Source organism: Diadema setosum, chromosome 20 (genome assembly GCF_964275005.1).
Source record: "Diadema setosum chromosome 20, eeDiaSeto1, whole genome shotgun sequence".
NCBI lineage: Eukaryota > Metazoa > Echinodermata > Echinoidea > Diadematoida > Diadematidae > Diadema > Diadema setosum.
The window spans coordinates 22,630,891-22,644,920 of NC_092704.1; the positions used below are offsets into that span (position 1 = coordinate 22,630,891).

General features: G+C 38.1%; 1 protein-coding gene across 1 annotated transcript in view; it reads right to left on the reverse strand.

Moving 5' to 3' along the window:
- The window catches only part of LOC140243667 (dynein heavy chain domain-containing protein 1-like), a 133,263-nt gene that overhangs the window by 19,030 nt on the left and 100,203 nt on the right, over positions 1–14,030 (reverse strand). Inside the window, exons 62-70 of the mRNA XM_072323331.1 lie at positions 12,327–12,583; positions 7,544–7,616; positions 6,519–6,661; positions 5,033–5,300; positions 4,433–4,606; positions 3,377–3,537; positions 2,495–2,698; positions 1,507–1,677; positions 722–817 (exon numbers count right to left, since the gene is read on the reverse strand). Of these exons, the coding sequence (XP_072179432.1) occupies positions 722–817; positions 1,507–1,677; positions 2,495–2,698; positions 3,377–3,537; positions 4,433–4,606; positions 5,033–5,300; positions 6,519–6,661; positions 7,544–7,616; positions 12,327–12,583 (1,547 nt within the window). The remainder of the gene's footprint in view (positions 1–721; positions 818–1,506; positions 1,678–2,494; positions 2,699–3,376; positions 3,538–4,432; positions 4,607–5,032; positions 5,301–6,518; positions 6,662–7,543; positions 7,617–12,326; positions 12,584–14,030) is intronic.

The window sequence follows — 14,030 nt, forward strand, 5'->3', positions numbered from 1 at the left end:
TTTTATCATTTTTTCATGGATTTCTTTGTTTTTTCGAACTTTTGTTTTTGTTGTTTTTTCCAGCAGAATTTGTCATACACATCTTTAGAAGCATAATTATACTAAAATGAATTTATTTTAGCCATTAAAATTAAAAATATGAATCTTTATATGAATTAATTGAAAAAACACAATTTGTATTGACTCTGTACACAAAATCATGTTTTTGAGCAATTTTGGGGTTGACGAAAATTTTTTGAAGGGGCGTGGCTTCGGAACGGTATGCCCGGGCGCAACAAATTTGGTCTCAAAAGTTGAGCGAGACTTGAAAGTAAAAAGTCAGCGAGTGGCGCAGTCAAAAAATCTTGCGCGGCAGAATGGTTGCGGAATTCGTCGAGGGGGGGGGGGCCATTATGCCCCCCCCCCCCCCAGGTAAGTTAGGGTTAATACTACTACATTGTACTACTACTACTACTACATGTACAACTACACTACTACTACTACTACTACTACTACTACTACTACTACTACTACTACTACTACTACTACTACTACTACTACTACTACTACTACTACTACTACTACTACTACTAGTACTACTACTACTACTATAACTACTACTACTACCACTACTACTAATTCTACTACTACTTTTATTTGAATCATTATCATATCGTTATCGACATTACTGTCACTGACTATAAAATAGAAATCAGTCGGATAAAATTGAATCTTCTCCAACCTTGTCCAGTTCAGCTTGTGCCTCTTTCTTCAGCTCATTCAGCGGCTCCTGGAGCTGAACTATGTCCTTTTCGTCCTCGGCGCAGTTGCTCCTTGCCTGGCGTGAGATCAGGCAAACAAAATTATGCATGAGACATACCACTTCACCACTGGTGAGGTGCATATCAACATTTCTATGGATGCTAAACGTGATTGTCTTCACGGGGGATCTTGCAAATACACTTTAACGAAAAACGCTGCCAGTTTCAAACTGCATGAAACCAGGGTTTTGATCATGTATCAAAATGAAGCTGTACAGCTATGAGCTGACAGGTGAACATATTTCTTGGAGGGTACCCATGTGAATTTCACAACTACTACTTCTACTCTTTACAGATATGTCAACAAAAAAAGCCCTTCTACAGATTGTGCTGGGGGAAAAAAAAATGTTTGATGTAGAAAATACATATGGCAGATATCCCACGCTCAAGCTGCACCTATTTCACAGCAGAGATATTAGCCAAACATGGTTTATCAAGAGGAAAGTGAACTCTTCTAGGCAAAATATCAATCACAAAATGAACATTACTCAGAAATTAACAAAATCAGTCTGTGCTTCAGTCATGGTTGAGACACAAAAAGGTTTGGTCAACCATTGAAACAAATGACCTGGAAACTTGTCCTTCAACGCAATTTTTCCCATCAGTTCCATCAGGCAGACATATCCATGCGACATGGTCAGGTGATCTAGACCTTGGTCCGAATTTTCGTTGTGGTGGGGATGAGTTAAAAAAAAACCCTACTTACGTCGGCAAAGATCTGCTCGCACTCCTCCACCTCCTGGAGGATCTCCTGGGTCCTCTGTTGGGCCAGCCGATACTCTGGGGTGAGTGCACTGATCTCAGCCTGGTAGCTGTCCACGCTTGAGAACGCCTCATTCACCTTCTCCAAGGCCTGCTCGTATTTGCTGACCTTTGCCTGAACAGACAAACAAGATACAAGTACAGTGTGAAAATACAAACACGCACATATGATGCACATACAACAATTGTATAAGGATAAAAAGAAGAGGGTTAACTTCAGGAAAAAATTTGGAAATAAACGATAAGAAATGATACTGATTGATGCATATATCCAACTAATCCCGTACTACGAAAACTGCATACCTATTATTTTGGAGGACATTACGACAAAGACATAAACTTTATAATATAGCAGTCTATCAATGACTTGTACATATGTACTTTGGAGTACATTACAACTCAGCTGAAAATGCATTGTGAGAGCATTATTTACAGACTACAAAGTCATGCTTTGTGTATTTTGAAACAAATATTGTTAAGTACTTTTTTTTTCACTTTCGAATTACCAATTAGGACTCTGCGCTGTACGTGTTCTGAATACGAAATACAATAATGTACGCGTGTACCATTCCTATGCACCTGTATTGGACTTTGAGACAATGCTTGGAAAAGGGCCTGGTAGACACATTTCACTAACTAAGGGTGAACACAAATTATTAGTGATATTCTCATACAGAAATACACCAGTCTTATTAGCACACTATTTGTACATGTACGTGCACTTTAAAATCTACAGAACCCATTTGGTGATACAATGTAATTCAAACAAGGTAATACAGTGTAGCTCTCAAACCATAATTTTTCTAATAATGCAAATTGCAGACTCTTCTTGTATTTTCAATGTAAGACAAAATGGTATTCATTTTCAATACAGAAATACATTTCTGTGATGTAGAAGAGAAAAACTGAGGACCCCCCCCCCCCCAACCCACCTTCTCCTCCTTGGTGATCTTGTAGGTCAGGTTCTTGAAGAGGTCAATGAAATCCAGGTAGGTGTGCGGGGTGAAGAATCGCAGCGGTTTCACGTAGAGCCGGTCAGTGGTGGCCCCTGCCGTGGTATGGACGTAGGCCATGGCCTGGCAGAGTGCGTTGACCTGTGGGTCCTGGAACTGGGACGGCCATGGAAGACGTATCCGCTGGAAGATGGAGGAGATAATTAATGGTAATAACGATGACACGAGTCATTTGTCGTACGTTGGGCCTTCAGCTACATCTTGGTCCTCAAGTCACTTTACAATTTGTAAAATATATGTATCATTATCCTCTTCATTAGAAGACAGCCAGCATCTAGAGTGCACTGACCCAACAACCTGTGGAGAATTCTTTCTTAGCCTGGCCATCATCTTATTGTGCACACATACGCGGTATTAAATACTACACGAAGTACCACAGTGGAGTAACATATCATGCTACCAGATTCACTATTCTATACGCAAGAGTAGAGAGGGAATCGCTGACGCAGTGTCTTGCTGAGGGTCACAAGTATCACAGCTGGGTTTGAACCCTCTACTGTCTCAATGCAACCACCACCAAGACTTATCTTTTCAGTTTCTGCTTGTTTTCACAGCTTTGAGAATGAAAATGTTCTCAAAATTCCTATTTCTGCACCAATTAGAGAAGCTGTGAAAGCAGTAAAATGTTACAACCTGACAGAGTTTGAGATGAAAGGTGCATGACTTGCTTGACATTTTTACTGGTAAATAGTAATCAAAATAAACCAATACATGATGGTACATGTACCTTCTCATTCTCTTTTTCTCAACTCTGCCAGTTTACCATTTTTTTTTTCTTTGGGCTCTTTACAGACATCATACCTTGAGTGTATAAGCATCCCTGGTGGGCACCTTCAGCCAGTGCTGGGCCACCCGAGCCAGGGCCTCCTGGCTCCAAGGCACATAGCTGTCCACACAGTAGCTGCCGTTCAGCACGGCCGGGTACTTCCGCAGCCGCTCCATCAGGCTGGCAAGACTCTCATCTAATGATGGAAAGACAACATACATTGTACAGTGTACATGCCTGGCTATGTCTGTACTATGATCAGATGTGTATCACATAATTTTGTTGTTGTTGTTGTTGTTGTTGTTGTTTTTTAAGTAAATATAGCTAATTCTTGACCACTGAGTTTGGAAACATAACATTATATAAGAGCAATATGACTCTTTAACAGTTGACTTGGATGCTTTTGCTTCTCTTGCAATCATATCTGCCATCCACAGTAAGTACACGGCCCTTCATTTACATTTTGATAAAGTACAATGAACTTGACCATTGACTAAAAGATTGACCTTTAACTCTCTCTACACAAAGGAAATGTGTTTCAATTCATCTCTATCCATTACACCAATGACCACTACTCTTGGACCTTATTAGCATAATCTTAGTGCATAAAATGACACTGTAACTACAGTGTACATGTAAGTTTTCTTACCTTTGACCTTGACCTTTCCTCCCTTCAAGCAACTTTAACATTTTATATTCATTTCTGTCCTGACCAGATACAAGTGTATGGACATTGCCAACGGCATGAATTGCTGCAAAATGGCAATCTTTTTTTTTTTTAATGAAATACAATTGCCTTTGATTACTGTAATTTTATTACCTTTAGGGATTTTGCACAAAAAAAAAGAGAGAGAGAAAAAAAGAAATCAAATTAGTGCATCTACAGTTATTTACAGTGTACAGTTATGTCTCATACAAGAAGCCTTGACCAGGCATAATAAGTCCATAACTCAACATTTCTTCTTTTTTTTCACAACACTTAAATGAGTTTATGGAACACAAAGACAAACTGACAATCTAGAAATATTGCCTCTAGCATCCTTTTGGGTGGAGGCATACCAAAATTTCTTGGGAATAATGTTGGCACTCACTTTCACAGTCTACACAGACAACAACGTGTAGGTTCTTGCAGATGGTCCTGAGAAACCGCTCCTGTGCCATCTCCAGACGAGGATTACGCTGACCTGGTGTTAACTTGGCTCCAGACAGCATCTGTGAAGCGATGGACTCCAGCTCATCTGCTTCATAAAGATCTGGGCACAAACCTATGAATAGGTAGATAGATAGATAGATAGATAGATAGATAGATAGATAGATAGATAGATAGATAGATAGATAGATAGATAGATAGATAGATAGATAGATAAAGATTGATTGATTGATTGATTGGTTGATTGATTGATTGATTGATTGCTTGATTGATTGATTGATTGATTGATTGATAGTAGATAGATAGATAGACAGACATGTACATTTATGTGATGTCACAATCAGTAGCAGTCTTCTCATCCAACTATGGCTGTACCAAAACTTAGAAATTCATAACTTTCAAAAGGATTGTACGATTTTCCTCAAGCTTTCACTGTTGTGTTCTACTAATATTGCTGCATGCACTCAATCCACACATACATGTACATTTGGGTTTCATTCCTCATTCCTTCTAAAAGTTGCTTCAACATGTCGCTGCCTACCTTCTTGAATGACGCAGCACACATCCTGCATGCAATTCTCCCCTATCTTCTCGTTCACCAGCAGCACGGCCGGCCGGCCGAGGAGTCCCGCCGTCTTGCTGGCCCGCTTGATCTGGTAGCGCAGCCGGCGCCGGTTCTCCTCGGGGTCGCGGGTCAGCTGCGGGGAGTAGAGCTTGCAGCGGGCCATGTGGGAGGCCAGGCGTGTCAGGGAGGAGCGACCGGTACCATTGGTCACCCCGATGAGAAGGGCATTGGCATTCTCTGACGCCTGCAGTAGACGCGATAGAAAAGAAAACATTGATGAGTATGTCAAACTGATATCACAGATAAAATGATGGGAAAACAAAATTGCTTTCCAATCTCTGTCATGTGAAAGAGACGGTACATAACAAATGCACTTGTATGGCTTAGATGAGAAAATTATTGAGATTTAACTTTTTCCAATCATAACATTAATCCATCAATTCTTTTGAAATATTGTGCCAGTCAATTATGTTGGGCAGTTAAATCACTATACACATACAAACAGTGTACATTACTTTCCTCTCTTGCACAATGTACACATGAAGCAATTCTTTTGAATGTGTTGATATGACACAGGATTACAAACAGGGAGGACATTGCAAATCCCAAATATCTTAATTTGGAACCTAAATGAGCACCCTCATACCTACTTTCCCTGGAGAAAAATGCTTCATTACCACTACCGCTTTAAGGGTTTGATACCCATCTACATGTATTTGACATTAATTGCAACAATCTGTTAATATCTTACAGTGTATATGTATTACCCTCAATATTGCTTTCACTAATTCACTGTATTCCAGCATCATTGATGTGCTTCTTGATACACCAAATAAACATCTTTTACATCCCTAGGCAATGGGTTTCTAAAATGGCATACGAGTATGGGCCCCGTCTATATAAAGAGTTGCAATTGATTTGGATCAATCTGAGGTCCCTCAATCAATTTCAACTTTGTGACTGATTTCAATTGCATCTTATGAAAATGTTGTGATTGATATCAATTGCTATAATATACTTTTCAAACAGAATTGATCACAAATCTGTCGAAAGCTGTGACTGACCCCAAATCAATCACAAGACATCATGATAAATCACTTGCAAATTTTAGGCTGCCATGGAACTACAGTCATTAATCAGTCACCACCTGATATTAGAATTATGAATATGGTACCATTAAATAGAGAAGACATGACTTTTTACACCATGAAAGCAACTTTGAGGTCACCGGGTACTACGATTCGTCATTCAAAGATACCAAAGTCAGGCATACTTTCATGTCAGTGTTATAAAGCTAAATACAATCTGAACTGTCTGATTTCAATTTGCATTTCACCTTTATATAAAGATGGATATTTGCAATCTAATTGCAAATCAAAATCAATTGCAAGTTTTAAGACATATGAAACTGATTGCAACCGCAGGTTCTAAGAGATGGGGGCCCTTATTCTACAGAAATTACCAGCACTCTGGTGAGTCTCGTTATGTGTCGGATGGAGTCTGTAAAGAAGACTAGCTCCATTTTCTGCTGTGCTGTACTGTTGAACAAAGCTAGGCAGCTCTCCAGACCATGCTGAAGTTTGGTCTCACTGTACTCTACATAGCCTGCACAGAGGTCAAAGATTAGAAATAAATGGACATTACATAATAGTAAAACATGTGTATCATCAAAAATACCTTCAACATTATCATTATTATTATTATTTTGTTGATGTTGAAGAATGACACATAATCTCTGTTTATTCAATACTGGGTAAACAATCATTCAGAATAAAGTATATTCCCTTTGAGCATATTTCTAAAGCTGAAAATATATTGCAGTGCAGCTTAAAGTACCACTGTGCCCTTTACACGATAACACCGCAGTCATAATGGTAAGTTACAACTACTGTTATGTTAATAATTCAATAGTAAATGAACTAGAGTATTCCAACAGTTCTGTATATCAAACTGTACTGCACTCTTATTAGTCAATGCCTCTGTAGTCATGCTAATTCTCAACCTTTATTTTCACCCAAGGCCCACTTTGGCTTTTATGAATATCTTCGAGGCCCAGCTAGATTGAATACAAATCTTTTTTATTCAATTTTTGACTAACGTCGCGGTCCTCCTGAGAGAGCTTTGTGGTCCACCAGGTGAGAAGCATGGTTCTATAGCATGACTGCTACATGTAAATAACCATCACACATCCAGATTTATCCCTTCTTTCCCCCCCCCCCCCACCTTTAACCCATTGAGGACGGGCTGATTTTGCTATAACAGGCATTTCCCATAATAGACACCTGCCTGAGTATACTCAGGACTCGTCCTCAACAGGTTAAGGATTGACGAATTCACCTTAGTCCGTGATTCTTGACTTTTGTTTTATTTTAATTATTTGCATTTTCTTGTCTGTATTAGAATTGCTCTTGCATCCCAGTATGGCAATCAATTCATTTTCTAGCAATGGCTGTGACTTCACATTTGCTCCCTGGCCATACACCCTACCTCCTTCCTTGCCACCGATGGGGATGTACTTGGCAAAGGTGATTGCACACAAGTCTTCTCCTGGGTCCATCAACTGCAAGAAGCATGTACAGAATAAGGACACAAGAGGGCGACATCAATATAAGACTTCTTAAGTAATCTATGACATCATTTCATTTCATTTTATTTTGCTCCATTGTTTTCTACACTTTGTATTTACACTTCAAAATAAGTCAAAATAAAACCTCTGGAAAAAGAAATGCATTTTACAGGTTATCTTTTGGAACATTGAGCAGGAAAAGCATAGACTGTAAAGTGCATCATCCATTATACTACCCAAAAATGAAAAACATATGTCGGTATAGTTGAGGATTCATGAGCAGACATCCTGTCACGGAGCTTGTTCACAATCATAAGTATTCAGCCATGTGTTTTGGTGCAGGTGGTGCCTGACTGAATGGTTGCAAAATAGTGCATTCCACATAGAACACACTGTGAAAAAGCAGAACAATGTGTACACTGTTGAATGATTAAAAGAAAATGAATTGAAATGAAATGATTGTATTTATTTGTTGCATAGAATGGTTGTACCAAACATGAAGCTGCCATTGTGATGGTTTGATAAGATCAAAATTACAATAAAATGATCCTGAGGGAGAGAGGTTTGCGGTAACACCATCAAACAACACAAAGTAATCAGTTTACATAGATTTTAAAAAGACATTCACAGTTTCACAGGTTTAAATCAGCTTAACAATCTGACATTTTTTTTTTAAATGAAAAAAGGACAACGTGGGTTCATTCCTGGTAAAAATTGCATTTCTGTATTGAAAGAAAGCTGTCTGCAGTATTTTTTTGCCTTGAGCGGCTGACAAGGGCAAGCAATACAGTATTTGAAGCCTGTTGTCCTCCTGACATTCTTTCAATCTGAGTGGCCAAGCACAGAAACTAATTATTGGGCATTGATCTGTAGAGATCAGGGTATCTATTGAATATTTGATGGAATATAAAAGGACAAAAATATTTGTTGGTTGTTCATGGCATGCAAATCCACAAAAAGAAAAAAGAAAAAAGAAAAAAAGAAGGCCACTGTACACAGCACTATGTACAACATACAACTACCTTGTACATGCCAGTATAGCACATATTGTGAGCGAACTTGAGCTAATAGTCTAATAAGGATACAAATGTATATCACATTATTAAAATTTACTCTCTTGTCTGTAGGCCTAGCATTGCAGAAAATGCCATGCAAAATGCTAAATTTGGTTTTTGCCATGACAACCAATAGTACAATTGTAAATCATAAATAACTCTGTTTGATTGTTGTCAAGTACAAAAGTAGCAATGATTTGGAGGGGGAAAAATGTCTTGAATGGCTACGGCCTACACCTGATACTTTGACATCACAGAGCATGTTCATTGGCTATGCCTATACGAATATACAACTTAAGGTGATAAAAGTGTTGTTTTAGACATAGTTGCTCGGTACTCTTCACTGATAATCAGTGACTTTTAAATGATTCAGAATACACTGTAAATCCAAACAAACAGACTACATAATGAAAAGGTTTGTCCTAAAATGCAAAGCAGAAAAAAAAAAGTCAACACAAAGCATACTATGGACTGCATTTGAACTAAAAATATGATCACATATGGGTCAACTGCCTGAACCTTTATGCATAGTAAAACTGGTGCAAGTTGCACAAGTTTGACTTCTGAATACACTACATATTTGTTAAATGCTGTGTACACTAGAAAGAGACTGAAGTATCCGAGAAGGCAGCACAATCCATGTCAACAATCAAATGTTTATTGTCCATCAATCTCAAATTCTTTCATGATGTTCCAGGTGAGTGTTGATTCTCAGAAGCAGGTCCCTTTTTTGTGTGTTTTTCCCCCTTTTTTCTACTTCATCTTTCTCTTTTTGTCAGTCAGCCACTGATCTGCAATGATTACAATGGCACTGCACTTCACACAATCTGAGCGGTGAAGGCCCCACAAATTACGGGACACTGGCATTCACTGCCACTTTAAAGCCCTCAGAATGGAGTGTTCAAGGTGAACGCACGTACAAATCTTCACTCATGACGAGTGGTTAGAATCTTCATCAAAAGATGAATACAGCTTCAACTGGCTTATAGTCAAGACTTTTTGTGAACAGAATTTGTTCTGAATAAGAAAAAAAAAAACAACTCTAACTTATGCAAGAAATCATTTTCTTCCCAATGACATCCTTACAAGAAATATAGGGCAACACAAACAAGTACACATATTGAACTGAACTTTCTAAAAACTCATGTCAACCATCACCATAACGCCCTGGTAAAGTTGCACATATTCACACTGAAGGAAATTGCAAAAATATAATATACACGTACATGTAGGCAGCCTAAAAATTGAGAAATGTGATATTGGTTTAAAGGAAAAAAAAAAAGTTAAGCATTATCTAAATTACTGTACCTCTTATCTGAATTTCAAAGTCAAGGAATGTCGTTCAAAATGGAAACCTTTTGGTCTTTATGAAGAATGTGACTCTGCCATTTTGAATCAATAAGCATAGGTGCATTGAGACTACAGTTTGTGTGTAGCAAGTTTATATTGAGGTCAAATCAAACAAAGACAAGACTTATTAGAGAATCCATCTGCTCTGGCAGAATTCTGTCTGATTTAACACAGTTCTTTGTTGTTGTTGTTTTTTTTGTTTTTTTTTCATTTACTCTCCTGGGTCAAATTCTAAGCTATTAAGAAAGGCCTACAAGTTTTAGATTATATAAAAAGGGGGAAATTTGATTACACAAAGCATTCAGAATGAACTACATTAGTATGCTGTCATGTTCTGCCCTTCAAGGGCAATGAGTCAGACAGGTACATTTCATGATAGACCTTGTCTGTATTTCACGTCTGAGTGAAGCAATCCAAATTCTTTGTCCTTCGTTATGATTGACGGAGAAGGATTATAGGAGCAACTTCTGGTAAAAAGACAAAATGACTTGATGAGACTGTCTATAATGTCTTGTTTGAGACTGTTTGAGACTGTCTAGTTCTACAACTGTACAGACTGTAGTTCTGTCATTAACTAGCATTGATCATTTCTCTTATCTTTCATAAGAATGTTTGAACATAAGTCATGCTTGGTAACTGCATGTTGTCTAACTTTTTTTTCAATTTCCTTTTCTTTTTCATTATGGTCAAATTGACAACAATGCAACTAATACTGTAAAACCAGAAATGTTTGCTTGCACTTTAACTTTGTGAATTTCATGAAAGACTAGATTCACAAAATTAAAATGCTGCAAAAGTTCTTCTGCACTATATGCATTGAATGCCAATGGCAATTCGGGAAAATTTCATGCTGCAAAAAAGATTGTCGGCTCCAATTCACGAAAATTTAACGCTGCAAAAAAAAATCTTGCTTTACAGTATGTACATGTAGTTTCCTTTCTTTGTATGCAAATTCCATGCATGAATATTTCAACAAATTATCTTCAATGACCCTCATGCTTGCCCAAGTTTCATCTGAAGGTTGGCTTACCAAGCATTAAATGATGCGCCCCAATGGATTCAGAGAATACAAATAGGAGTTTGACAGCAAAATAGATGAAAAAACAGCTTTAAATGAGTACTTGGAACAATTATAATACCAACAGAACTGAACAAGAAGGTACACGTGCAGTTAACATGCATCATGATTGATTACCTACTGTATGTATTACATGGGCATATCAGTTACGTGTCAATCCACTAAGCATTCATAAGCTCTGAGTTCATTCCCGAAAAAAAGTTGACAAAAAGCCGACACAAATGTATTAAGTTATATTCACTTACATGTACTGTCTGGCTTGAAGGTCATTTTGGGTTTGAATAGGGATTAACAGTCTCACATTTAATCCCCTTTCAATCATGATAGCTGCAGGGAATATGTGCTCATTGTTAACCCCCAAGCCTAAAAGGCTGCATTTTCTTGTTTTGGTGTTGTACTGTCTTTCTTTTCTTTTTCTCTTTTTTTTTGTATTACCTATTGTTGGTGTTTCATAAGGTCTCCTTTCATTTGAGCCCTTCAGAGTTCATTTACAATTAGTAGTTTGATTTAGTTGCAGAATTTTCAGAAGAACCCTGAATGCCATCCTAATTTATTACTGATTCTTGAATTAAGAACCCCAAATAATGTTGTTTGTTTCTCTCTTAATTGGCAACCTTTGAACATTTCTCTCTTTTTGCAGATTGAATAAATCTAATTAGTTCCAGCAATTTTTTTTCCTAATGTACAATGCAAGATGCACGCACATTAATGCGCTGAAATCCAGAATTGCCAATTTGATGATGGCAGAATGAAAATTTCTGCAACCAAAAAATTACACCTAACACTTGATGGGTTAGGTGAATCAAGCCAGAGACTGGCATATCATCCCTAGGTGGTAGGACCTCAAATCTCAACAATCATGCACTTTCAGGAGACTGAAAAACATTTTTTATTTTCACAACATTTTCCTTAAAAATAAAGTCCATGTTGACATCAAGTACAAAGCATTATTTGGGATTACATTTGGTAAGTGTACCATTTTAAAACTCAAATCTGTATTTTTCATATCGGCACTCAAAATTGAATCACAAGATTTTTTAAATGTATTTGATACTTGTATGATGATTGAGATACGAGGCCTCGTCACCCTAGGAATGAGAGGAAACACAGAAAGGGGTTTGCTGCGGCTGCATTCAATTCAATTCAAATCAATTCAACAAATTAAATTCAATTCAATTCAATGATGCTGCTGCCACCAATGCTGTCGAACTCATCACCCACCTGTTCATTGGTGATCAGCGGCCCCTTGAAGACGTCCTCGTTCTCCGCCTGCCCGTCGTCGTGGATGAGGCCGGGCTTGAAGGTCACGCCCCGCTTGGGCCCCAGCCTCGTCTTGCTCTCCTCCCCTTCCTTCTTCAGCACCGGCTGGATGGCCGGCTGGGAGGGTGGGGTCGGGGCCAGGGTCTTGGTCCGCGGGGGCGGGGGCACGGGCTGGAGGAATTTTGGCGATGTGCTCGGCTCCGGTGAGGGAGCAAGATCTATGCAATGTCAACATGACCCCAGGGGGAAAAGATTCAAAAAAAAAAAAAAAATCAGCCTTAGATATGAACTCCCACTCCCAAAATGCATCATTTTCCCCTAAAAAGTTGGAAGTGTTCAACTACTCTGTATACTAGAGAAGAATACCTTACATTATTAAAAAGTGTCCACTTGTGATACCAGTTATATTGTATGAATACATGAGATGATGACTTCATGGACTACACTGTATGTGATTCAACTGAATTCCTTTTTGTCCCGTGTTTAAAAGACTGATTAAACTTTCTAATGTGAGATCCTGTTACTTATTCAGTGAAATCTGTCAGTAGGAAAGATCTACCCAGTGCTGACCTTTTCATATATAGCACATGACATGTTTGAACCAAAGATTCTTATTGAAATCTTTTATTCCCCCCCCCCCCCCAATCCAAGGTTCCTATATATTACTTTATATAGCTGGTATGTAAGATATCTAACACAGAACAACTACACACAAGAGATTTCTTTTTTTGTTTGTGTGTGTGTATTTCGTAGAGTGCCTTATCTTACCATTCCCTGCTGAAAATGTACATTGGTCCCTTCTCCAATCAATAATCTGTCATCTAAAGAAATTTCATCATAAACAGCCACATGAATTAACTCCTTAAAACATCTGTGACCAACCAACAAGCATAAGCAAATATCAGTGTGCCGAGTTTGATCCACTTTCAGTCACGTTTCTCTGGCGTGTTTGTGCTATGCTCTAAGGAGGGTGTTTATGTCACATCAAATCTAGTCATATCTCCTAAAGCTACAATGTAATTTATACAAACTTTACAGTACAAATACACACTACCAATGAAAAAGATGTACACTGATGCTTTACAAAGGCAGTACATGCATGTAGCAAATACTGTAGTCTGGTTGGTACATACGTTTGTATGTGTACATAAGACATTGAATATGTATCTACTCAAAATTGAGTACACACACATAACTACCAGCATCTATTGAGGTATCAATTACAATTTAATACAACAAACAGAATAGTTCCTGCTATAAAGAGATACAGATGAAGACGGAACTCTTGTTTTGCTATGAAGACCAGGGGAGCTCAATGATCAATGCTTAGTCCATGAAAAATTTAACCTGAATTCATCTCTGGTTGACCTCCAATGGATTAGTGCTCAGATAATATTTTTTAAGCTTCTATTAAGACATACATTTGAAATGAAAAACAAAACAAAACAATTCATGGGCATGGGGGCATTCATTTACAGGTCAGTGAATTGAATTATCAGTAACTTTATATAGGCCTCTACCCTTGAGACTAAGGTCCTGAATTTACACAACACTTGTGCTCTGCAGCATCTACAGTAGAGACAAAATGTTGCCATGCAAAGCGGGCTAATAGGAAGTGATATACACTAGCACTATGCAATTGTAAGTATAATAGGCACACTTTGG